This window comes from Panthera leo, chromosome A3 (assembly GCF_018350215.1).
Source record: "Panthera leo isolate Ple1 chromosome A3, P.leo_Ple1_pat1.1, whole genome shotgun sequence".
NCBI lineage: Eukaryota > Metazoa > Chordata > Mammalia > Carnivora > Felidae > Panthera > Panthera leo.
This window is the reverse complement of record NC_056681.1, coordinates 98,997,037-99,023,223: the sequence shown is the minus strand read 5'-3', so window position 1 is coordinate 99,023,223 and position 26,187 is coordinate 98,997,037. Positions and strand designations below refer to the sequence as shown.

Sequence of the window (26,187 nt, the reverse complement as noted above, 5' to 3'; positions counted from 1 at the left end):
ATGGATAAAGAAGATGTGGTATATATATACAATGGAGTATCACTCAGCAATCAAAAAGAATGAAATCTTGCTTTTGCAACTACGTGGATGGAACTAGAGGGTATCATGCTAAGCGAAATTAGTCAGAGAAAGACAAATATCATATGACTTCACTCCTATGAGGACTTTAAGACACAGAACAGATGAACACAAGGGAAGGGAAGCAAAACAATATAAAAACAGGGAGGGGGAAAAACATAAGAGACTCTTAAATATAGAGAACAAACAGAACAAACAGTAACCACTGGAGGGGTTGTGTGTGTGGGGGGGATGGGCTAATGGGTAAGGGGCATTAAGGAATCTACTCCTGAAATCATTGTTGCACTATATGATAACTAACTTGGATATCAATTTAAAAAAAAGGACACTTCTCCAAAGAAGACATCCAGATAGCTAACAGACACATGAAAAAATGCTCAACTCACTCATCATCAGGGAAATACAAATCAAAACCACAATGAGATACCACCTCACACCTGTCAATGTAGAATGGCTAACATTAACAACTCAGGCAACAACAGATGTTGGCGAGTATGTGGAGAAAGAGGATCCCTTTTGCACTGCTGGGGGAATGCAAGCTGGTGTAGCCACTCTGGAAAACAGTATAAAGGTTCCCCCAAAAATTAAAAATAGAACTACCCTACGACCCAGCAATTGCACTACTAGGTATTTATCCAAGGGATACAGGTATGCTGTTTTGAAGGGGCACATGTACCCCAATGTTTATAGCAGCACTATCAACAGTAGCCAAAGTATGGAAAGAGCCCAAATGTCCATCGACGGATGAATGGGTAAAGAAGATGTGGTATATACATACAACGGAGTATTACTCAGCAATCAAAAAGAATGAAATCTTGCCATTTGCAACTACATAGATGGAACTAGAGGGTATTATGCTAAGCAAAATTAGAGAAGGACGAATATATGACTTTACTCATATGAGGACTTTAAGATACAAAAGAGGTGAACATAAGGGAAGGGAAGCAAAAATAATATAAAAACAAGGAGGTGGAGAAAACATAAGAGACTCTTGAAAATGGAGAACAAACAGGGTTGCTGGAGGGGTTGTGGGAGGGGGGATGGGCTAAATGGGTAAGGAGCATTAAGGAATCTATTCCTGAAATCATTGCTGCACTATATCCTAACTAGCTTGGATATAAATTTAAAAATAAGTTAATTAATTTTTTTAATGTTTATTTTTGAGAGAGAGACAGACTGCAAGTGGGGGAGGGGCAGAGAGAGAGAGGGGGAGACACAGAATCTGAAGCAGGCTGCGGACTCTGAGCTGTTAATACAGAGCCTGACACGGGGCTCAAACCCACAAACCATGAGATCGTGACCTGAGCTGAGGTCCGGTGCTTAACTGACTGAGCCACCCAGGTACCCCAATAAATTAATTTTTTAAAAAGCAAAGAGTGGTATTCTGCTCACATATTTTTTGTTATGTCTTGGACTTTATTATAGTCACAGTTTTGATAATATTTAGTTTGGAATTCATAACAGCAGGGAAACATTTACATATGGGAGTTCCTTTGCAAATAAAACAATGTATTACTTGAATGCAGGATTCTCAGAATAAGCTCTAAATATGTTTTTAAGAAGTATTTCCATAATGTTTTATTTGCCTTAAATATTTCATCGCCAGTAGGATTCCACCCCCCCATGACAAAGTTCTTCCAATATTTCACTTCAGTGATTCTAAATAGTGCATTATTATCTAGAAGTTACTAATATCTATAGATGCATCAATATTCAATAAAACTCCTTTTCTGCAATAAAATTTTAATCATGTCCTGGAGTGTGTTAATCTCTCTTATCTAATCTGTTGATCTACTAGTGGCATTATTGATAGATTTCCTTTGCTTTTCTGGTAACAAATAGAATGAAAAAATTTCTACACAGGTTGGTAAAATTGCAATTCTGCCACAGTGAGTTATTCTGACATTAGATATTGTGTGTTCTTGCATGCCTAGCTTCTTAAGCTTATTGATGAGATATTAATCTAAAAACAGAATTTGGTTTCATATTTTGTACTTCAATATGCCTTAAAAAGTTCAAATCCTTTTCTGGGTATGGTGGACATCTTTTGGTAAGGTGTTGATATAGCTTGCTTGTAACTACTGATTCATTTGATAACATTTCCATACAAATGAGATATTTAGGCAAAGGACTGGAACGTTACTGTGATTCACAAATCCAAGTGTGAGATGTTTTTAATTATGTCGCCCAATTTCTAATCTTTTTCCTTGTTTTAAATTTAAATTTGTTTTAAATTCAAGTTAGTTAATATACAGTGTAGTCTAATCTTTTTCCTTTTGACCACTGTGTTTATCTTATAGCTCTAGTAAAATTCTAGTTTTAAGAATACGCTATCAAAGAGGACACAAATAAATAGAAAGAGGGTCCATGCTCATAGATTGGGAAATTTAATATTATTAAAATGTCCACACCACTCAAATATTGTACAGATTCAGTACAATCCCTATTAAAATTCCAAATGCATTTTTCACAGAAATAGGACAAACCTCAAGAGAACCCAAATAGTCCAAGCACTCTGAGACAGAACAAAGCTGGAGACATCATGTTCCCTGATTTCAAACAATATTAGGAAGCTAAACTAATCAAACCAATATGGTATTGGCATAAAAACACACATATATATTAATGGAACAGAATAAGAAACCTAGAGATAAAAGCCTGAATATATGGTCAATTATTTTATGACAGAAGAGCCAAGAATATACAATGGGGAAAGGACAGCATGTTCAGTAAATGGTGCTGGGAAGACTGGACAGCCACATTCAAAAGAATGAAATTGGACTGCCATCTAACGTCATACACAAAAGCTAAATCAAAATAGATTAAAGACTTGAACATGAGACCTGAAACCACAAAACTCCTAGAAGAAAACATTGGTGGTAAACTCCTTGAGACTGGTCTTGGTGATGATTTTTTTGGATTTGACACCAAAAGCACAGGAAACAAAAGCTAAAATAAACAAGTGGGACTACATCAAATTAAAAAGCTTCAATACAGTGAAGGAAATCTTCAAAATAAAAAGGGAACCTACTGAATAGGAGACCATATTTGCACATCATGTATCTGGTAAGAGATTAATATTCAAAAAATATAAGGAATTCATACAACTCAATAATAAAAAACCCAAACAATCCAAATAAAAAATGGGCAGAGAATCTGCATAGATATTTTTCCAAAGAAGACATACAGATGGACAACAGGTACATAAAAATATACCCAACATCACTAATCATCAGGGGAATGCAAACCAAACCACAATGAGGTATCAATCACCTTACATCTGTCAGAATCATTATTATCAAAAAGACAAGAAATAACAAATGTTGGTGAGGATGTGGAGAAAAGGGAATCCTTGTAGACTGTTGATGGGGATGTAAATTGGTACAACGACCATGGAAAACAATATGGAGTTTCCTCAAAAAATTAAAAATAGATTTTACCATATGATCCAGCAATTCCACTACTTGGTATCTATACAAAGAAAACAAAAACACTAGTTCAAAAAGATGTATGTGTCCCTATGTTCACTGCAGCATTATTTGTAATAGCCAAGATATGAAACCAATCTCAAGTGTCCATTAAATATAAAGAAGACGGTGTGTGTGTGCATGTGTGTGTGTATACCCAGCAAATGTGTACACACACACACACACACACACACACACACACACACACACACGGTGGAATACTACTCAGACATAAAAAAGAACAAAATCCTGCCATTTGCAACAACATGGATGGACCATGAGAGTATTATGCTATCTTACTGTAAGACCTAGGGCAGTTAACCATTTTGTGACTCATTGTAAAATAGAGATAATAATTGTATCTATTGTATAGTATTTTGTGAGGATTAAATGATATGACATACAAAAATAATTTGCCTAGAACAAAGTAAACACTAATGATCTTTTATGACATAAAATGTGATGATTCACTTTCATGTGCTCTCACACAAAGTAGATATATATTCCAACTCTCTAGCCAACAATCCTCCCCCATATCTCATAGCTACCCTTCAGTTACAATCATTCTTGTTCAAGGTCTTCAGTCCCAACAAAACAGGATTATTTTGTCTTGATCAGTTCTATTCTCTGTTCTCTATGCTCTTCATGATCTCCCTATTTCCTGATTCTTTACCTAGTTTCCTCTTTACTTGCCCCAAAGCTGACCAGAGTCACTACTATGCCCCCTTGCTGGGCAAAATAATCTGCAGCATATAGTTGTGTACTTATTCAGATTGATATTCCAACATATTTAGACATCTCCTTGAAGCTTATTCCTGACAAAATCATTATACCTAACATATAGCACTAAGTTGATATTTTAGAATAAACTTGATAAACAGAACTATTTTCTCACCAAGAGGGATCATGGTAGAGAGATAATCATTGTAGAACTTCACATCTGACGTATTCTACGACACTTGAAAACTATGCAAAGACATATTTTATCACATTACTATTAAAAGGAGTTTAGTATATAACATGTCCTCATGTCACTGACCCAGTATTTATAACTAGTTTTAACTTTCAATTTAGCTGCTACCAAGTTTGTGCTACCCAAATGACTATCTTTTCATTGGGTTTATAATATCTGGAGTTCAGACTAGGGAGGAAAAATTAATATCAACCCCAAAATGTAATAAAATAAACCAGGATTCCAACTCTATCTTCTTCTTTTTTTTAAATGCTTATTTATTTTTTGAGAGAGAGAGGGAGACAGAGGAAGAGCAGGGGAGGGGCAGAGAGAGAGGGAGACGCAGGATCTGAAGCAGGCTCCAGACTGAGCTCTCAGCACAGAGCCCCACATGGGCCTCGAACCCACAAACCATGAGATCATGACCTGAGCCAAAGTTGGACACTTAACCAACTGAGCCTCCCAGGCACTACCGCCCCCCCAAACTCTATCTTCTTAAATGAGCACTTGCATATTATCATCAAGCATCACTACTATCAGTTCAAAAAAGTATAAAATATCAACTCAATTCCCCAAGTAGAAGTGCTCATTAGTCTAGATATACAATTTATCTCCTGAATTGGACAAAAGCAGTTTCCATATTCATCTTTAATAGAAAATCATTTTACATTTGGCAAACTTTGACTCTTCTCATAGTGGGGAATGAATATCACAAATGGCACTTCTTGATATCTGGGTAATTACATGATTTTTTAAAAAAAAATTTATTTGTTCATTCTGAGAGAGAGTGAGCATGAGTGGGGGAGGGGCAAAGAGAGAGGAAGACAGAAAATCCCAAGCAGGCTGTGCACAGGGCTCGAAGTCACCAACTGTGAGATCATGACCTGAGCTGAAATCAAGATTTGGAGGCGTGGGGCGCCTGGGTGGCTCAGTCAGTTAAGTGTCCAACTTTGGCTCAGGTCATGATCTCACAGTTCGTGGGTTCGAGGCCCGCGTTGGCTCTGTGCTGAGAGCTCAGAGCCTGGAGCCTGCTTCAGATTCTGTGTCTCCCTCTCTTTCTGTCCCTCTGCCACTTGTGCTCTGTCTCTCGTTTTCAAAAATAAATACACATTTAAAAAAAATTTTTAAAAGTAGTAAGGCAGTGGTGGGAATGACAATACTATTAAAGGGATTATTTTCTTTTACATCAAAGGTCTTTAAATTCTATTCTATATTAATTCTCCCATCTTAAAAAAGAAAAAAAAAAAACCTCACTAGACCCCAATTCTCCTTTCATCTATCACCTCACTTCTTTCATATCTTTGGCATCCCCAAATTAGTAGGTCCAAACCCAAACTCTTTTTTTTTCCCATAAATCTGTTCCATTCAGTTTTCTGTGTCTCAGATACAAGGAACTCTAATCTTCCTCTTGAGCCCAGTCAACTGGATCATTAAAGTCATCCAGGACTCCTCTCTGGTTTTCCACCTTGCATACAGTCCATAAAAACATCCTGTTGGCTTGACCTTCAACTTATTTCCAGAATTCGACCCACTTCTCATCACCTCCCCCTGGTTCATCTCTCACCTGAATTACTACAGCCTTCTAATTGGTCTTCCTTTTCAACTCTTGCTTTTGAGAAGCAAGAAGAAGTATTCTCTACACAGCAACCAGAGCAGTCCCTTTCAAAATGTAACTCAGATCATGACACTTCTCTGCTTGAAGTCTATCCATGGGTCTCCACTTTTCTCAAAGTAAAACTTAATGTTCATAGGATGACTGTCAAGGCCCTTCATGGTCTGTTTTCTAGCTCTCATTCACTCTCCTACAGTCTTTGCTTCTTGAACATGCCAAGTATGCTCCTGCCTTGGGGCATTTGTATTCACTTTTCTGCAGTCTGGAATGCTTCTTTCTTCTCTCTGTCAGTACATCATTGACTCCTTCTCCTTCCAGTCCTTATTCAAATAGCCGCTTGTCAATGAGGCCTACCCTGACCATCCCAGCTAATTCACAACTTCTTCCCCAGAACTCCTAATCTCCTTCGCTCTGCTCTAGTTTTTTTGTAAAACTTATCACCGTCCAGCATTCTCTGTAATTTACTCAGATGTTGTGTTTGTTACTGTCTCCCTCTACTAAGATGCAAGCTCCACGAGGACAGCAATTTTGATCTGGGTGGCTCACTAACATCTCTCTAGCACCTAGAACAGTTCATGCTATAGAGTTGGGTGCTCAATACATTTTGTTGAATAATTGGATTTTTATAGGCATATTTGTTCTTTCTATAAATTATATCTCATTCTAATTAAGCTCTTTCAGGATTTATAATAAATCTATCATTTAAAAATGTTATTCTTCTCTCCCTCTCAATCCTAGAAGGAGTGCTGTCTTCAGTGTTACCCGACTCAGTCAAAACTACAGGGCTGAGTAAGGGAGAAGAAGATAATTCCTAGGAGTTCCTTTTATCTTCCTACACAGCAGAGAATGGGAAGGTAGCTCCAAGAACTTGGTGGTAAAGCTAAACTACTATCAGCTACCAGGAAAGACCGTCTCAACAACAATTGTCAACTCAACCAAACAACAATGGAGGAAAGCCAGTATCAACTTTAAGTTCTGCTACCTGTTGTGCTGAACTTTAAAGCAATTCACAGACCCGCATTTGTACAACTCGTCTAATTATTTTAACAAATGTGTGCTTAGAAATAATAGACAGTCTATGTGAATGTATTTGTGTTATTAATCTATATAAATACCTTAAGTTATCAAGCTCCTTTTATTTAAAAAAAAAATCCTTATTCCTACTCTACTAAGGAAAGTTGAAAGAACATGTAACACAAATCATGCACCTACTTTTTACGCATTGCCTTCTTTTCTCAGCAATCACAAGATATCAAAATTATCTTTGTAATACTGATTAAAAATATATGGCATTACATAATACACACATAGAAGAGGCACAAAAGTGTGCTACTCTATAAAATGTTGTCTATAAGTAAAAGAAAGCTAAAGGGAAATAATAAAATTATTGTGATTACGATTCATTTGTCATTGGATGATAACCAAAATTATATTTTATATTTACCATTTATACCCAATCAATTATGGATAACATTTGCGATCTTATTTGAAGCTTTTACTGTTTAATACATTGCTTCATAAAAGAGAACTCACTTGAGATTATATGTATCATATTCAGTGGAAGACCTTGGCACTGCAGGGATCATATAAAGAAATCCGAGGTGTTCATTTTCACGTATTATTTTAATGATTTGCAAAGGATTACGAACGTTGGCTTTAACGACTTCTTCCCGATCATGGAAAAAGTACTTAGGGTACGCTGAGGAACTGGTCCCATAGAGACCTCTTCTTCCAATACTGGTACGTGACAGTTTAGGAGGAGAGGGAGAGAACATCTCAGCTGAGGGCTGCTGGATCAAAACAAAGCCAATTTTTAAAATGATGAGTTTTTGCAAAACAAAACCAAAAGACATGACTAAAAAAACATGATAAAATATTAACCTCAAGCACTAATTACTGAAGTTCCTGAGATGTCTAGTGCTCAAAGGCAAGTATTAAAAAAAAATTTTTTTTTTTAACTTGAGAGACAGAACATGCACTTAGGGGAGGGACAGAGGGAGGGAGGAAGAGAGAGAGAGAATCCTAGGCAGGCTTCATGTTCAGCTTTCAGCCTATGTGGCACTCCGGCTAAGCCACCCACGCGCCCCAATCATTTTTGAACTGAAAAACTTCAAACTATTGTAAGGAGTGATATATTCCTTCCAAGTACTCCTTATCCAGGTGTCCATCCCCTTTCCCAAACCCCCAACATCAGCTCTCACTGATGCCTTCTTTCCTTTAAGTCAAGTGTTTATTACATCAAAATGCCACTACTTCTCTGGTGTTCTTGGGAGTCCACTTTTCCTGCTCATTTGTTTAGTGTCTATCTTGACCGTGGCCTCTCCCCTTAACCTCCTCACCTAGTTCTGACAACCTTAATGCTTTTCAGTGTGTGAATTCTTAGACAGCTGTCATCATAGCTCATAATAAAATACTTTTGAGTAAATGTAAGGGGTGGTTACACTGAGCATTGGGGGATCACTATGTAATAATACCCTTGGAGACGTATACATGTTACAAATTCATAATTGCCAGTTCTGTAGACCAGTGTTTCTCACATTTAAATGTGAGTGTGAATTATCTAGGTGTCCTGTTAAATTGCAGCTTCTGTCAAGTCTGGGGTGGAGCCTGTGATCCTGCATTTCTAACCTGCGGATACTGCAGACCACCACTGGAGCATCAAGGCTAAGTCCCCACCATGTTCACACACTTGAGCTTTGTTCTAACCCCCCAGCTCCCCTGTCTGTACTCTCAGTGCCGCTCACACTCCTTTGTTCCTCCACAACAAACCTTGGGGCAGCATCACACACACCCTCTCCTCCTGTGGGGGAGGGTGGTAACTGTCATCACCTTGTCTCTCTGACAGTGGAGGGGCAACTGGCACTAAGACACAAGAATCCCCATCGCAGACCTGCTTTGTTGAATAGCTGATGCAAATATATAAATGATATCTTTATTGCCTGTTAGCATAACTAACAGAGGCTGCCATTTCTCCGAGAGATTGATTACCACAAGCTCTACGGAACAACGTCTTCAGAACGTTTGCATTCACAGATGTCATCATTTTCCATCTCTTGATTAAATATACCCTGTTGAATAGGAGTTTGAGATGAAAATCCTGGAAAGTTTAGAGCTGAAGGAAATACATCTTTGAATTCAAAAGATAAAATGTGCTTCTTTCACTTATTGGCCAGAGACAGCAGCAACCACACTGTTTTCTTATGTAAAAGAATAGGCCAGGGGCACCTGCCTGGCTCAGTCCTTGAGCTTTAACCCTTGATTTCAGCTCTGGTCATGATCCCAGGGTTGAGGGATTGAGCCCCATGGTGGGCTCTGCTCTGAGCATCAGCCTGGGATTCTCTCTCCCTCTCACTCTCTCCCTCCCACATGCATGTGCTCTCTCACTCTCACTCTCTCTAACAACAACAACAGAAGGCCCAAGGAGAAAATACACATTGCCTTGTCCCAATGTTTCAACAAGGGCTATAGTCAACTTTAATATTTTTATGAGAGTGGAGTATCAATATTTTACAGAAAATGCATGTATTTTCTTTATTATATCCTTCAAGAAGTTTTACTGCCTTCTAAGTACAAGATTTCTTCAACAATAGGCCTATATGTTTTCAGCTGCATACTTATTTCCAATTATGTAGCTCAATGTGAAAATGTGATTCAATTTAAGTAGCCACATAAGTTCAGATTTTGTGGGGGAAAGGGAACAAAAGAAGCATTTATTCATAAAGTGTAGAACACTTGTAGTGCTCTCCATGATGGATGTTTAGTCCAATTTGATAAGGCAATCTTCCTTAATTACTAGAAGCAACGCCTCCAACTGCCTTCTTTTATCTCTCAGGGAATCCTCACTGGTGCATTTCCATTCTAAGCTCCTTCTGAGAAATCAATACCCATCCCCCCCTCCCACCACCAAAATGACCCTCTTATCAGAATAATACCTTCTCATTTTATATGGAATATTTCCTTTCTTCCATATTTTCCCTTCAACCCCTGGCTCTTATTTGAATTCTTCACTTAGTTACAGCTACAACCACGCATAACACACAATTTAACATCCCCTTTCATCCTCCTCCCTTCATCCTAGATGTGCACAATTTCATTCTTCTTCTTTAAATTCAAGGTCATGATGCCCACTTTATACCAAATAAACTAACTTATGGGCAATCAGTTCTTTCTTGGCTCTACTTAAGATAGCCTGTTCTCCTTTCCTACTTCACAGAAACCAAATTAGTTGAGGGTTTATAATTTTATATAACTAATCATGTGATATTCTTTCAGGGTGATCTCACCGACACCCACAGTGAGCCTCTTCCAGCCGGCTTCTCAAGCCCACCACTCTCCCACCTCCTCTGCCTTACTAACTTTCCATTCACTCTTCCAAGCTTATTAGTGCCATTCCCTATGGTAGCTTTTCCTCCACTGACCATCCCTCTCACCACCAGGTGCAAGCTTTCCCTCCTGTTCAGTTCTCCAGGATTTTGTAGCTTAAATGACCAACCAGAGTTTTTATCACAACCCCCTGAGCTGGAGCATTCACTTGTCCACGTACCCACCCAAAGATTCTGAAATCCTTGAGGATGAAGGCTGTCTTGATCTCTTCCTTTCTACCACTCTAGCCCAAAGCCTGAAACATAACTGACACTGAAATGTTCAAAAAGTCTAGAAGGATCCTCTCAATAAAAAGCTCAGAGAATTCTCGGGTCTGTTGGCATTTTTACTGTGAGTATGTCCACATTTTTTCCCACTTCTATTCCTTTGTTTAATTATCTGCAGGTATTTATAGAAAGCCATGCTCTGTTGGTTTCTCCCAGAGCTACTATTCAAGGACTCCTTGCAAGGTACCTTCCCACTCTACAACTCACCAATTACAAAAATTGTCTTTCTAGCTGGTTCAGTTTCTGTTTTATTGCCTTTCACCAAGGTATTCAAAAGATTGTCATTTTGGGTAATAATGATGAAAATTTCATAAAAGGTAAAATAAAATTCAAAACACTATTATGTCTTCTTTTAATATGTAAGAGAAGATTAGGGAACACCATATAGATGCTGGAAGTTTTCCTTTATGATTTTCCTCTACTGTCCAAATTTTCCTTGAGTAAGAACTGAGAAGTACTGTATTTCCCAAATCCATTGTGCAACCTGATAGAGAAAAATTTTGCAACTGTTCTTATGAGTTAAAAGCATGTTAGCAATGTTATAGGAAACTAAAACTAAATTGAAAGGATTAATTAAGTACTTTAATAGCATACCTGTTTTTTCTTCCTCACAGTATACTGAGGCTCAAGAAACTGAACAGATAATTTGGTAGAACTTCTTTCTTCAGTGCTTCCTGGAGGTTTTATGATTCCAGAAGAGATTAACTGAAATCGGTTCTGTTCATATATGTATTCTGGCCTCTTATGATCTTGGTAGACTTTTAGCACTGGCTTTGGGGAATAAAGAGACATGTTAATTTTTTCAGTGTTAATGAGAACTTGTCTTATTCTTACAACATGAACTTTGGACTCTACTCCTGTTGGAAATTGATCTTCCTGGAGTAACTTTCTAACCAAGTCACAATCATTGTGGTGGCTTTCACCATGGTCTGACCATGGTCTATTACAAGACTAAGACTTTTCTATTTGGTTTCTATTAATTCTGTCCTTTAATTACCAATGAATACTTCTATGGGTAAGGTTGTGACAGAAAGGCTCAGAGGCATGAGATCGCATACTCAGTAATTGTGCATTACAAATCCCAGCATCCACTAAAACAGTCATTGTGGGAAGGACTGTACAATTCTCGCACTGTACCCCAAAGTCATTAATCAATTCCCATAGCCATAATTGGTTGGAGATCTAAAAGAAATTGTGGCAAAAAATAAAAGAAATTGTGGCATTATATTAGGCTAATCTAATTTCAGATTAAGGCAATAAAATCTAGCATTCAACATAATACACTAAAACAAGGAATTCACCACAATGGCTTTAGGCTTCTAAGCATTATTTATTTATTTATTTATTTATTTATTTTTAAAGTTTATTTATTTATTATGAGAGAGAGAGTGTGAGCGGGGGATAGGCAGAAAGAGAGAGAGGAAGAAAGAGAATACCCCAATCAGGCGCCTTGCTGCCAGCACAGAACTGATATGGGGCTCGAGCCCACAAAACTGTGAGATTATGGCCTGAGCTGAAACCAAGAGTTGGATGCGCAACCCAGGTGCCGCTCTAAGCAAAATGACTTTAGCATGATAGCTAATTTCTTACAACTGGAGCGAGAAAGAAAAGCTTGAGAGTAAGCATAGGAAACAGCTGTTAAATTTTCAGGTATGTGTAAATAACATTTGGTTTTGGCTAAAAATCCCTCTTGAGCCACTCACTGTAGAAAGGAAAAGACTATAGAGATGGGGGCAGGAGGATCTCATCTATATCAATGTGGAAAATCAACACAGACCAGAATCACAAGGTAAGAAGGGGAGAAAAGCTTCTGCACAGCAAATGAAACCATAAACAAAATGAAAAGGCAATCTACCAAGTGGGAGAAAATATGTGCAAATTATACGGTGATAGGGGGTTAAGTACCAAAATCTATAAAGAACTCATACCACTCAATAGCAAAATCAAAACAATCCAATTAAAAGGTGGAAAGAGGATCTGTATAGACATTTTTTCCCCAAAGACATGGAGATGGCCAGAAAGTATATGAAAAGATGCTCAACATCACTAATCATTAGAGAAGTGCAAATCAAAACCACAATGAAATATCACCTCACACTTGTCAGAATAGCTATGATCAAAAAGATAATAAACAAATGTTGGCGAGAATGTGGAGAAAAGGGAACCCCCATCAACATTTAATATCACAGTTTGTATCTTTTTATCTTGTGCATTCATAACAAAGTATTGCAGTTATAGTAATTTTTACTACTCTTGTCTTTTAGCCTTCAACTAGCTTTATAAATAAGAGATTAATCCACCACCTTTACATTAGATTATTCTGAATTTTACTATGTATTCACCTTTACCAGTGAGTTTTATACTGTCATATTTTCCTGTTACTAACTAGTACCCTTTGATTTCAGCTTAAAGAAGTCCCTTACAATTTACTTTTAAATAACAAAGTAACAAGCATACACAGAGAGAAAGAAAGCAAATATGGCAAAACACTAATAACTTTGAATCTAGGTGGATGGTGTATAAATATTCGTTTTACTATTCTTTCAACTCTTCTGTGCATTTGGAACTTTTTATAGTAAAATGTTGGGAGAAATTGATTTTTTCAAATAAAGTGGCAAAAATACAAAAAGTTAGATAGATTCACACAAACCCTAATAGTGATAATCTATTACTATAAAAGAGGCATTGAAAGAGGGAAGAGGGCATTGAGACTAAAATGGGATACAAAAGGTATTTGAAATGTATTTATAACATTCCTTTAAAAATAGATATTGAATCAGGGCCACCTAGGTGGCTCAATCAAGCCAACTCTTGGTTTCAGCTCAGGTCTTGATGTCACAGTTTCACTGGTACTGTGAAACCTGTTGGGATTCTCTCTCTCTCTCTCTCTCTCTGCCCCTCTCCCACTTGCTCTATCTCTGTCTCTCTCAAAATAAATAAATAAAGGAAAAGACAAAATAAAGAAAAATATTGAATCAAACTAAGCAAACAACATTATTAATTTGGGATACACACACTTGTTTATTATATCCCTCTTTGTAGCATTTTATATATTTGAAATTTTCATAATAATAAAATAGAAACAGAGGAAAACTTAACTATTTAGCAAAATCAGAAGCAAACCTCAATCATACATAATAATGAAATAACTGTAAAGCTAGTAGGGACAAAGTTGGATCCTCTCATTAATTACACTGGGAAAAACTGTGAATAGATCAAAGATTTAAATGTAAAATAAAATAATCTTAAAGTAATTTTTAAAGAGAAGTATCTAAGACATCACTAAATAATTTTATTTTTACAATCTTGCTAAGTGTAGGGCCTAAGTATCACATAAAACTCAGAAGACAGAAACTCAATTACATAACAATTAGGAATTAAAACAAAACTTGAAAATTTTTATAATGCTTATCACAGATAAGGGGCTTATTTCCTAGTATAAGAAGAACTCAGGCAAATCAATGAGAAAAACACCAACTGCCCAATTAGAAAATAAGACATGAAGATCCATATATTCACAGAGAGAAAAATAATTCCTAAACATATGAAAAGACATTCAACCTTTTTCAAGAAGAAACTTAAATTAAAGCTACTCTGAGACAGCATTTTTCTTGTATTACTGAAGCAACATTTACTAACCAAAATTACAAACGTACATATGTTTTGAGTTGGCGACTCCATTTCTAGGACATCTGCCTACAGATGGAATCTCAAGTGTAGGAGATGGCATATGCACAAGATTATTCACTGTAACACTGTTGTCATAAAAATACTATTTTAAAAACCTAATCTATAAATTTGGGGCTTACTAAATACACTATGGTACATTCATATGGTACATTATGAGCTATAAAGCAAATTGATATAAAAGAACTTTGGGACAGATATGAAATGATCTCCAAGTTATGTATTAAATGAAGCAAGTAAGGGGCAGCAAAGTTTGTTTATTATGCTAGCTTTAGGCTTAGACAGCATAACACATCTCTGAAAGCATACACAACACACTCTTACCATTGATTTCCTCTAGAGTAGGAAGCTGAATGGATGAGGGACAGTGGTAGAAAACAGACTTTAACTGTGTAACTTCTGTACACTTTTTAAAAAAATTTTTTAAATGTTTTTATTTTTGAGAGAGAGAGAGACAGAGCATGAGCAGGGGAGGGGCAGAGAGAGAGGGAGACAAAGAAACCAAAGCAGGCTCCAGGCACTGAGCTGTCAGCAGAAAGCTTGAGGCGGGGCTCGAACCCACGGACCGTGAGATCTAACCTGAGCTGAAGTCGGAAGCCTAACCGACTGAGCCACCCAGGCACCCCACTTCTGTACACTTTTAAATGAATTACTTATCTAAGAAGGATGAATTTTAAAGTTTATATGGAAGGATAACCATAGAAAACAGAGAATATATAAAAAATAAGAATGGCGAGGAACCAGTTGCCTTCCACTTACCAAAACATGCTCATTGTAATCAAAACAATGTGGTTAGATCAGTAGAGAAAAGAATCAAGATCTGTAAACAGATCTCGCTATTTTATACGTGATATAGTGAGAAGTTTATACACTATAAAGGTGGTGTTTTAATTTGGTGGGAAAAACGTGGTGCTAGCAAAACGTTTCGAAGAAAATGTTAGTCCCTTTCCTCACACCAGATTTATTTATTTATTTTTTAATGTTTACTTATTTTTGAGACAGAGAGAGACAGAGCATGAACGGGGGAGGGTCAGAGAGAGGGAAACACAGAATCCGAAACAGGCTCCAGGCTCTGAGCTGTTAGCAGAAAGCTTGAGGTGGGGCTCAAACCCATGGACTGTGAGATCATGACCCAAGCTGAAGTCAGAGGGTTAACCGACTGAGCCACCCAGGTGCCCCTCCTTACACCAGATTTAAAAGTTTATGTGAGGGGCGCCTGGGTGGCTCAGTCGGTTAAGCGTCCGACTTCAGCCCAGGTCACGATCTCAGGGTCCGTGAGTTCGAGCCCCGTGTCGGGCTTTGGGCTGATGGCTCAGAGCCTGGAGCCTGCTTCCGATTCTGTGTCTCCCTCTCTCTCTGCCCCTCCCCTGTTCATGCTCTGTCTTCTCTGTCTCAAAAATAAATAAACGTTAAAAAAAAATTTAAAAATAAATAAAAGTTTATGTGAATGAAAGTTTTAAATGTGAAATTACAAAAATAAAGAAGAAAATGTGGGGAAATGCTGCCTGTCAACATATGAGTATAAAGCAGTGGTCAGTGGAGAGAAAATGAAGTCCAATACAAAGTGAATGCTGCAATTCAGATAAGAAGAACAGGACCCTCAACACTAATCCCACAGAGAGGATTAGCAGCAGCCGGTGTGAGGGTGCAGCTTCAGCCACCCCATTCAGACAGCAAAAGGCTGGAAGATATTACAGGAAAACCTCGGAAAGGTGAAAGTGAAATTTAATTTAGGCAGCACATGAGTGCTGGTTTGAGAAACTGGACCTCAAGTAAAATGTGTGTGAATCAAAAGTATGTACATTTTTTCCATTCAACCCAACAGTACTAATCATGGAGCTTTATTCCACAAGAATATAGGCACCGGTACAGATGGATAATAAAATGATTTTGCTGTACCAGTATAAATATTTGTAAAATAAATTTCCCAAAGAGGATGATTTAATCAATTATGGAATATTCATGCAATTGGACACTTTAATAGGATAGGCAACCATTAAAAAGAATGTGTTCTAGAAATATCATCTGACTTGGAGGAAGTCCTACAATGTCTATTTAGGTACAAAAAGCAACATGTAGCAACATTTATGTTTATGTTGTAAAACAAATATCCAAAAGCCTAAATATGTATTTTGTGTGTGTTCATCCATTTGTATAAAACTGAGCATGGAGAAAGGCAAGAGGGATACACACTAGACTGTTGAAAACCTTAGATATAGACAAGGGGGTTGGAGACTGGAGAATTACAAGTAAGGAAAAGATATGAAAGAAGACTAAAACAGGGAAGGGCGGGCAGGAGAGAGGAAGGCAGAGAGAGGAAGAAGGGGGCGAGGGGGAGAGGGAGGAGAAGAGGAAAACAAGGGGGAAGGGAGAAAGGCAGGGGAGGAAAAGGGGGGAGGAGAGAAGGGGTAGCAATCATAAAGAGAACACACCATAGTATGAACTCTATATAAACAAACTAAACTACAGATACCCATACACATGAAATCAGTCACTTGAAGGCAAAGCTACTTTCTCTCTGCTTGATGGAAATTCAGGTATTTTTCACATTATTCCTTATTACTTTTAGTACTGTATGAATTACCATATTCATGTATTAGTTATATTGTTCTAGTCATCTGTTAGTACATTACAAACAGCTTCAAACTTAGTGACTTAAGAAACACCTTCATTTATTTTGCTCAAAAATCTACAATTTAGGCAGAACTCGCTGGAGACAGCTTGCCTTTGCTCCATCAGACCATCAGCTGAGGCAGCTCAAAGGCTGGGGACTGGAGTCATCTAATGGCTTGTTCATTCACATGTCTGGTAGGTGATCCAGGCTATAGACTTGTTCAGATGACATCTCCTTAAGGAGACCTTTGTAGTCACACAATCTAAAGTAGCCTGCCCTTTGTTTCCACCTGTATTATTTTCCTCATAACAGCTATCATTACATGAAACTGCTCGTCTATTTATTGAAGGTTACTAGAATGTCAACAGGCATCTTATCTGCTTTGTTCATTGCTATATTCCCAGCGTACAGCCCAATGCCTGGTGCATAGTAGGTACATAATAAACATTTAATGTACAAGAATTAATTGCCCTGAAGACAAATAGAATAACTTTAATCACCAAGGGTTAATGATACACTTTTGCCAAGTGAAAGTAAATATATTATAGAGAAATAAAGGTAAAAAGTTTCATACTAAATCCACCAGTTACTTAATACTATATTATGGCACATCTGTGCAACAAAATACAGTGCTGCTTTTAGAAAAGATAACTCATTATGCATGGAATAGAAAATTTTCCGTATGTTTAAGTGAAATAAGCACTCTGAAGATCAGTATGTATGGTATAATCTTATATTAAAGATATATGTTTATACACACACAAACACACACATTTAAATAAACATATAAACAGCCTGAAGGGCAGCCATTAACAACAGTAAGTAGTTAATGTCAGAGGGTGGGAGTGATAACTTTCACTTTTTATTCTGTGTACTTTCATTGCTCCTTTACATGGATTTAGAATTATTCAAGGGCATAAATGGATTCTTAAAATTAAGTATTTTCAGACATGCACAAAAATTTTCAGGATACGAGGCATTTATTTTACAAGTAATAAAATGATATATGTATATAACTATGTATATTTCTCTTCCTGAAGGTACCAGTATTAAATGGTACCCTAATGTCTAACAGAGCCTTGCAACTTATGTAGTTAAGTATCTGTATTGCACATTATCCTAGAGAGGATTTATCTGCTACAAAACTTTGTTCACCACTGTATCCCCTCACCTTGAACAGTTACCTGGAACTTAATTTTTTTTGAATAGATGTTTACAGGGTTTACGACTTCATAAACAAGTCTTAACTTTTAGGCTTTAATTCCTTTCTTGTTAATTAAGAGTCTAGAAATGACTTCCATCCCCCCCATAGCAATTTTGCAACTTCCTCTGGAGCCAAAGTGGCTAAAATGCTGGTTTTCGAACTTACCAGAGGCTCTAGTTTTATGGGCTGCTGTCGTTTTCTTGTTCTCTCTTGAGCTTTTGTACTGTGCCTAAACGTCAGGAATTGTGTGTCAGATTCATTTTCTGTGGGTACTATAAAACTCAGTCTTCCCTTTTTTTGTATATTGTTCAGTCTTTCAAGGGTAGGGTTTTCCACCTGCTTTTCAGTATTTTTCAGTTTGGCATCTTTCGCTGAGGTGTGGAATGCCATCCTCACTCCTGGAAAGAGTAGGGTCAGGAAAAGAAAAATGAAAAGTAGAGCAAAATAACTGGGGAAGTGGGTCCAGTAGAAGTGACTTAAGAACCAGGGGGAGCGATTTGCTCACTCCCCAAAGAAAACCCACAAAGTTACCCATTCCTCCCAACTGAGGACTTGAATCAGAGAAATGAAAACGCCTGGCCTTCGAGAAGCCCTGTAGCTGGGGTGGGATCCAGGAATTTGCATTTCTAACAAGTTCCTGGGCGATGCTGCTGCTGCAGATGTCTCTGATTTGGGGACTGTACTGGTCTAGATTTTGAAGGATGAAAAGAAATGCAATTAGTACGGAGATCGATGTTTTTCATGCTTGAATATGCAAAATATCTCCTGGGGAGCATGTTCAAAATGCAGGTAGCTCTAATCCAGGCAATCCGAGAAATAGAGCCTAGGTACTCAAAAAGCAAAATAAAAAAAACCAAAGGTGGGGGGTGGGGGGGAGGGGGTGGGGTGGGGTGGGGGTGGGGGGAAGAGCTGTGGACTAAATCCTAAAACAGTGCTCCTGGGACTTTTATATGCATGAGAATCTCCCGAGGAAATGGTTAAACTGCACATTCTGATCCATACACTTTGAGTAGCAAGGTCCTAGAACACTAGAACTAGGAGCCCTTGGTAATGGTCTTGCATCCTCACAACCACTCATGCCCACCCCACCAGATGGGTGCAGATACTTTCCTTCAAAATAATACCATAGTGATGAGGGAGCATAAGACAAGCTGAGAGCAAAGTACAAGCTAACAGCACCCTGCTCCCCCAGGTGGGATACATGTGATTCCCTGGACACTCCTCGATGCCCGAGAACAAAGGGAAGGAAAGAAAACAAATGGTTGACTGATAGAGATCACAGTCATGCAGGACGTGAGTCTCCTTCAGTTTACAGATAACTTAGTAAACTGCAAGAAAAAGGCAATCTTATCCATAGCCCCGTCTCCAGAAACCTTAGTTAGATTCCATTTCCTGGAGCCCTAATATCACCTCCATCAAGATGTAAGGGGGTTTAAGTGCTTGCCACGGTGATGTGGGAAACTAAGGCAAATGATAAATTAAATTCCCTTACTGCCCATTGACGAGTCCTTAAAACAGGCAGAGTGACCTTTCTCTAGGAGCTCAGCTGCCTCAAAGATGACACTTTGGTAGGGCAAAAGGGAATCTTGGCTTAACATTATCCTGACCCACTAGGAACCTGTGAATTTCCTTAAACACATAAAAATTCCTTTGCAAACCTCCTTTATCTTTAACCCCCAAGTATATGTTGGCGATTATACTCCAAGCATATGGCCCCTGATATAAATCTGAAGGGTCTCATGACTGAGGTTTTATTAAACAGTAATAAATGACTTTTTCCTAACAACAGCTAGCCCCTCAAGGTCCTGGAAACCTTGCTTCCAAAATTCCTTAGAGACTTACACTGTCCCTAACCCCCTTTCAGCCTGAAGATATACAATCAGTCACTCTTCACAACCCCAGTGCAGCTCCTTTTGCCCATGGGTCCTGTCCCCATGCTTTAATAAAATCACCTTTTTGGACCAGAGACATCTTCAAGAATTCTTTCTTGGCCATCGGCTCCATACCCCACCATCACCCCCCAAACACCATCAATAGTATATAAGGTCTTGAAACAGGTGTCAGCAGGTTTATGTTTCAATCTAGATCTGTGCTGGCCAATCAAATCCTCCTACACAATTTAAAATTTTCAAGTAGCCATATTAAAAAAAAAAAAAAAACTACCCAAAAAAGGAATGAGTGAAATTAATTTTAATAATGTGCTTTATTTAACATATCCAAAATATTCTCATTTCAACATGTAATCGATATAAAACTTATCAATGTCTTATTTCATCGATTGTTACCACGTCTTCGAAATCCAGTGTGTACTTCACATTTAGAGCAGACCTCAGCTCCGACTCGCCACATGTGGCTAGTGGCTACCACATTGAGTAGCGCAGGTTTGGATTTGACCACTCCGTGTGAGATCTCGGACAAGTCTCCTGATATCTCTATTCCTCACGTTCTACTCCTCTAAAATGATAGGTAGGTAGCAAATGACCACTAAATGCCTTTCCACGGACTTTCTCTGCCTCTCTCAGCCTTTCCTTGTGTGCTCAGAAAGCCAAGCTGTCTCTGGCTTAGAAGTCGGAGCCCAGCCCCACAGCGGGATTCCTCTGGACTCACCAAGTCAGTCTAGAGCAGCCACAGCCGCCGCCGCCGCCGAGGGTCTCCAGAGATAGCAAATCCAGGTCTGGTAGCAGAAAGTTGACAGTACCCCGGAATGTTTGCTGTTGCTTAGCAGCCATACCGGTGTGCAATGCGCCTGTGCGCGACTGTCGCCACGGCAACGCCTCAGCCAACTGCAGCTCTAAGTCCCTGAGCGCGCCAAGCAGTTGAGCCAATCAATGTCTTCGGAACATTTCTATGCCGCTGATTGGTGGAGAGTGAGCACACGATGGTGGAGCGAGCGCGGTCCCGCCTCCGCACCCGGAACTGACCGCTGTCTAGGCGGGTAGGCAGGGCAGCCAAAGCAGGTGGTTAGCTGTGTTTGCTCCCTCCCTCTTGCCGGAATGTCTTGTCTGTTTCCCTTCGTGAGGCACTCGAGACTGACTTGACGGTCCTTTAATCTAATTTTCTCTAGTTAAAAGAATCAAGAATCTCCAAAGAGGGAGGTGTGTTGTATAGACAGTTCAAGTCCCGCTCTCAAAGGGAGCTTGGTGGCGACCATCCAGCAACTCTGTCCGACCCACCAACCTCCTCCCAGGAGTGTTCTAAGAGGCAAGGAATGTGAGCACTTCTTTCCCTCAAACTCCACGATCTCAACTGTTCTTTTCCACCTGGAACGTAACCTAGTGTCAGGCCTAGCACGAGTCCGTATTACTTGGTCCGGTGCTCTATCTACCAAAGCAGACTCTGGATCTTGTTCTGGCATTTGGACCCAACCTAATTAAGTCCCCAAACGATTGCTGCTAATGCTTTGTGGAGGCGACCCCACCGAAACCCAATCCAGGTTGCTTACCGAAGATGCCTTATCCCAGTTAGTGATCAGGAGAAGCAGCCCTTTCATCTGCCTTGAGCAAATGTTAATCCAGTTGGCAGAGTCCTGCTTTTCAACCTCCCCTCCAAAATGACGTAATCGCTGCTGGAATCTGTTGTCTTTTTTGTGCTTTTTGGTCCCTCTTTCTTACCTTGATATTTGTTTCTTGCCTTGAATACCAAGCCTATATATGAAGTGCTTGACATATCGTGCGACCTGCATTTTCTCAATCTTAACATATTCAGGTAGGTATTTTAAGTGCTAGGTAGGACATCACCTACAAGACAGAGAATCACATATCCATAGAGCTGGAATGGAGATTACAGATCACTTAATCCAGCTCCCCCATTGATTAATAAGAGAACTGAGACCCAGAGAGAGACCAAGTGATTTACTCCAGGTTAGGCAGCTAGTCATGGCAGAGATAAAACTAGAATACCGGTCTCCTAATCCCTAATTAGGTGCTGGAAACAACAAGGGAGTAACTTCAGTTTAGAAAGAATTCAAAAAAACCTCAAATGTGGATATAAATACGAATTCCCCAGAGATAAAAGATACACACAAAGCTAATCAGAGCCAATAAAATATAATAATTTATATAAATTAGTAATAAAAAATTTAAAGCCAACCCTAAACATTGAAACATAAAATTAGAATAATATCCAGTGTTAGACACATCTATAAAATAAATTTCACTTCAGATGTGCAGTGAATATTTTAATCTGTTCCCTTCAAAATTTACATAGTGGGGACAAAGGCCATTGCTTTCAGTCCCAGAATGGTTTTTGTTGTTGTTGTTGTTTTAAGCAGATGAAGGTGATTGTATTCTAATGTTGCCTTATGCAACTGAGCATTCCAAGAGCCAAGGGGAGTGAGGGGTAGAAGGCATTGACAGAGTTTAATAAAGGTATTGCTATATTAGAAGCTACTTATCAAATCTCTCTAAGCTTATTTTTTAATGTGGTAAGATATCATCTTCATTATCAACTAAATATTTACTAAAGTAGTGCAGACAAGAGTGTTATGTTTATCCCGTTGATTTTTTCATAGTTACTATAAATAATAATAATTGTTACTCTTTATTGGGTGCTCTCTATGTGCCAGGTACTATATTGGGTGCTTTGCATTCGTTCTCTCAAATAATTCCAACAAACGTGAAATTTTCATTTCATAGCTAAAGAACTAGGCTATGAAAGGTTTACGACCTAGGATACAAAAGGTCACATCTTTAACAGTAAAAATAAAAATGCTTAAAATTTATTGAACATTCAGTTAAGATTTATGTGCTGGGCCCTTTGTGAAGTACTTATCACCATTACACTAATCATTGGAATAGCTTTATATTATTTTAAAGGTATTATTGTACCTACTCCACCAAGAGGGAAATTGAGGTTTAAAAAGATTACATGTTTTACCCAAATCACTCTAGAGGTAATAATTGGCAGAGCTGAGAGACAAATCCAGATCTATCAACCCAAATAGTTAAATTTCTTTAAGATTATAGAGCAAGAATGTTGAATCAGGGAATTCTGCTGCTGGATGTGCATGGAGGACTACATTCTGAAAAATTCCTGAAACACCTATGTATTTGGATAAAACTCCAAGGCACATTATTTTAACTGCACGGCTGAGATTACAGAAATGAGGGAACCCTCCAGTGTTGAAACAACGATGAGATGAAACCAGAAGTAGAAGGCAATCTGCATCACTGAGGACCGTGGTAATTTAAAGAAATAAAAGTAGAACACGGGTAGCAGGCAGGTGCTGAGATGGGTCCCTGGATCTGGACAGAGTGCTCTTGATCTCCCCTGCTTTTGAACCGCTGCTCACCAAGCCTACGAAGGAGCAAGATGCCTTTGGCTTTAAAGTCAGGATGTTTTCCACAACCTCATAAAATCTCCCAGTATAAAACTAATTTCTCTATAGATTTGAACTCGAGACAGACTTCTTATATAAACCAAACAATCTATCTTTCAGATTTAGAATTTTTAGGTCAAACACATGTAAAAAAAATTCAGACAAATGGTGGTGCTTTATACACAGTAACAAGTCTGTTTTGAAGATTTTCCAAATAATCAGTAAGTTAGGGGCCAGGTAGCTCTGAAAGGTCCAGGCTGAAAGTCTAAAGACCAGATGACAACAAGTGATGGTACCAAAGAAGCAAGGAGAGTCCTGTTAGTGAGCTGGGCATGAGACTGGTTGGTAAGTCAGCCTAGAGATTCAAGAGAGATAGGAATATATCCCAGATATACTATCTGGTTTCTGAGAGACCTTTGGGGAGTGCGGAACGCAGCATAGAGGTTCTGGATAAAGGGGTGCATGGATGGCTCAGTAGGTTGGGCATCCGACTTCAGCTCAGGTCGTGATCTTGCGGTCCTTGAGTTCAGGCCCACACCGGGCTCTGTGCCGACAGCTTGGAGCCTGGAGCCTGCTTCGGATTCTGTGTCTCCTTCTCTCTGCTCCTCCCCTGCTTGCACTCTGTCTTTCTCTCTCTCTGTCTCTCTGTCTCTGTCTCTCTCTCAAAAATAAATATTTAAAAAAAAAAAAAAAAGAAGTTCTGGATAAGTTGTTTTATTCACTTGAAGACCTGGTTGGTGGTCCTGTGAAAGTTTAGACACAAACATGTCTGTATGGAAGAACATTGCTGTACACAGCAAACACAGCCTTGAGTTCACAGTGAGAAACTGCTGGCGTGGAAAGAGACAGGCCTTCTTATAAGGAGGTGGACAGCATGACAAGGGGTGGGGAGAGTTTGAGAGCCAGAGGCCATGTGTCTTTCCAAGGATCATCATTGGGTCTGTAGTCACAATTCTAATTTCACATTCAGCTAGTTTGCTCATGTTATCATCCTTAACATGTCCCTCCCTGCTTAGTTTTATCCTAATATCAAACCTCTAGCTATTCAGTAATGCTTTTGCTGCTAAATTACAGTTATGTCTGCTCATAAAAACATATTATCATCCTAATTTTCTGAGCTTATAAAAAGCCAGCTTGCCAACTTGTTTTTATTGTTCCAAATATTCCCTAATAGCCTATAGTAGAGAATCCTGGGCTTAAAATTCTGGGTTGATAATCCCATTTTACAACTAAGGTTCAGAGAAATAAAGTTGCTCTCCCAAGGGCATACAGCCAGTACATTGCCAAGTAACTGGGAATACAGTCACCACATGCCCCAGGCATTCAATTCCTAGGTACTTACCAAAAGAAATGAAAGGCTTCTACATGAGCGTTCCTAGCAGCTTTATTTATAACAGCCAAAGCCTGGAAAAAACAACTCAAATGCCCACCAACAGCTGAGTAGATAGGCAAATTTTGGCACATCCATACTTTGGAATACCACTCACCAATAGAAAGGAACAAACTGTTGGTGCACGCAACACCGGTTGAATAAATAAGCCAGACACAAAAGAACACCTACCGTCTAATTATAATCACATTAAATCTCTAGGAAAGACAAATCTAATCAATAGTGACAGGAAGTAGATCCATTGTTGCTTGGAGCTAGGACTGGGGTCTGGAAGATTGGTAAGGGGAACAAGGAAAATTTTTGGTGTGATGGAAATGTTTTATATCTTGGTTATTTTGGTGGTTGCAGAGGTGTATAAGCTTGTCAAAACTCATTGAACTGTAAATCTTAGAATGTGTGCATTTTATTGTATGTAAATTATAACTCAATAAAATTGAATTAAAAATTATATTCCTAGTGTTACACTTCAAAAGCATAAGCAAGGCTTTCTAAATATACAGATTTAAAGGCTTCACACCAGGCCTGGTAAATAAGAATCTTTGTAATTGGCATCCAAATATATGCTTAAAGCACTTTCAACAATAGTCAAATTATGGAAAGAACCTAAATGTCCATCAACGGATGAATGGATAAAGAAGATGTGGTTTATATATATAATGGAATACTACTTGGCAGTGAGAAAGAATGAAATCATGCCATTTGCAGCAACGTGGATGGAACTGGAAGGTATTATGCTGAGTGAAATAAGTCAGACAGAGAAGGACAGATATCATATGTTTTCACTCATATGTGGATCTTGAGAAACTTAACAGAAGACCATAGGGAAAGGGAAGGGGAAAAAAATAGTTACAAACAGAGAGGGAGGGAGGCAAACCACAAGGGACTCTTAAATACAGAGAATAAACTGAGGCAGGGGGAGAGGGGGAAATGGGTGATGGGCATTAAGGAGGGCACTTGTTGGGGTCAGCATTGGGTGTTGTATGAAAACCAGTTTGACAATAAATTATATTTAAAAAAATAATAAAAATATAAAGAGACATTTGTTAAGTGATCAAAAAAACCCCACACAAACATATGCTTAAAAATCCCTACAGATGAATCAAATTAGCATGTTTGGTTAAGAACTATATCTGCCAGTGAAAATGTATGAAGATGGAAAGATGTTAAATTACATTAAATAGTCAGCTCATAAAACAGTTTGTATAACATGATCACGT

At 38.6% G+C, this 26,187-nt stretch overlaps 1 protein-coding gene across 2 annotated transcripts in view; it reads right to left on the bottom strand.

Moving 5' to 3' along the window:
* Nucleotides 1–26,187, bottom strand: part of DNAH6 (dynein axonemal heavy chain 6) — a 242,122-nt gene that overhangs the window by 194,079 nt on the left and 21,856 nt on the right. Inside the window, exons 1-4 of one of the 2 annotated variants that reach the window (XM_042932838.1) lie at nt 20,871–20,997; nt 18,429–18,661; nt 11,353–11,529; nt 7,643–7,899 (exon numbers count right to left, since the gene is read on the bottom strand). In XM_042932838.1, the coding sequence (XP_042788772.1) occupies nt 7,643–7,899; nt 11,353–11,529; nt 18,429–18,653 (659 nt within the window). In that variant the 5' untranslated portion in view covers nt 18,654–18,661; nt 20,871–20,997. Of the gene's footprint in view, nt 1–7,642; nt 7,900–11,352; nt 11,530–18,428; nt 18,662–20,870; nt 20,998–26,187 lie in introns of those variants that run through there. The other variant, XM_042932835.1, reaches the window with a different exon arrangement.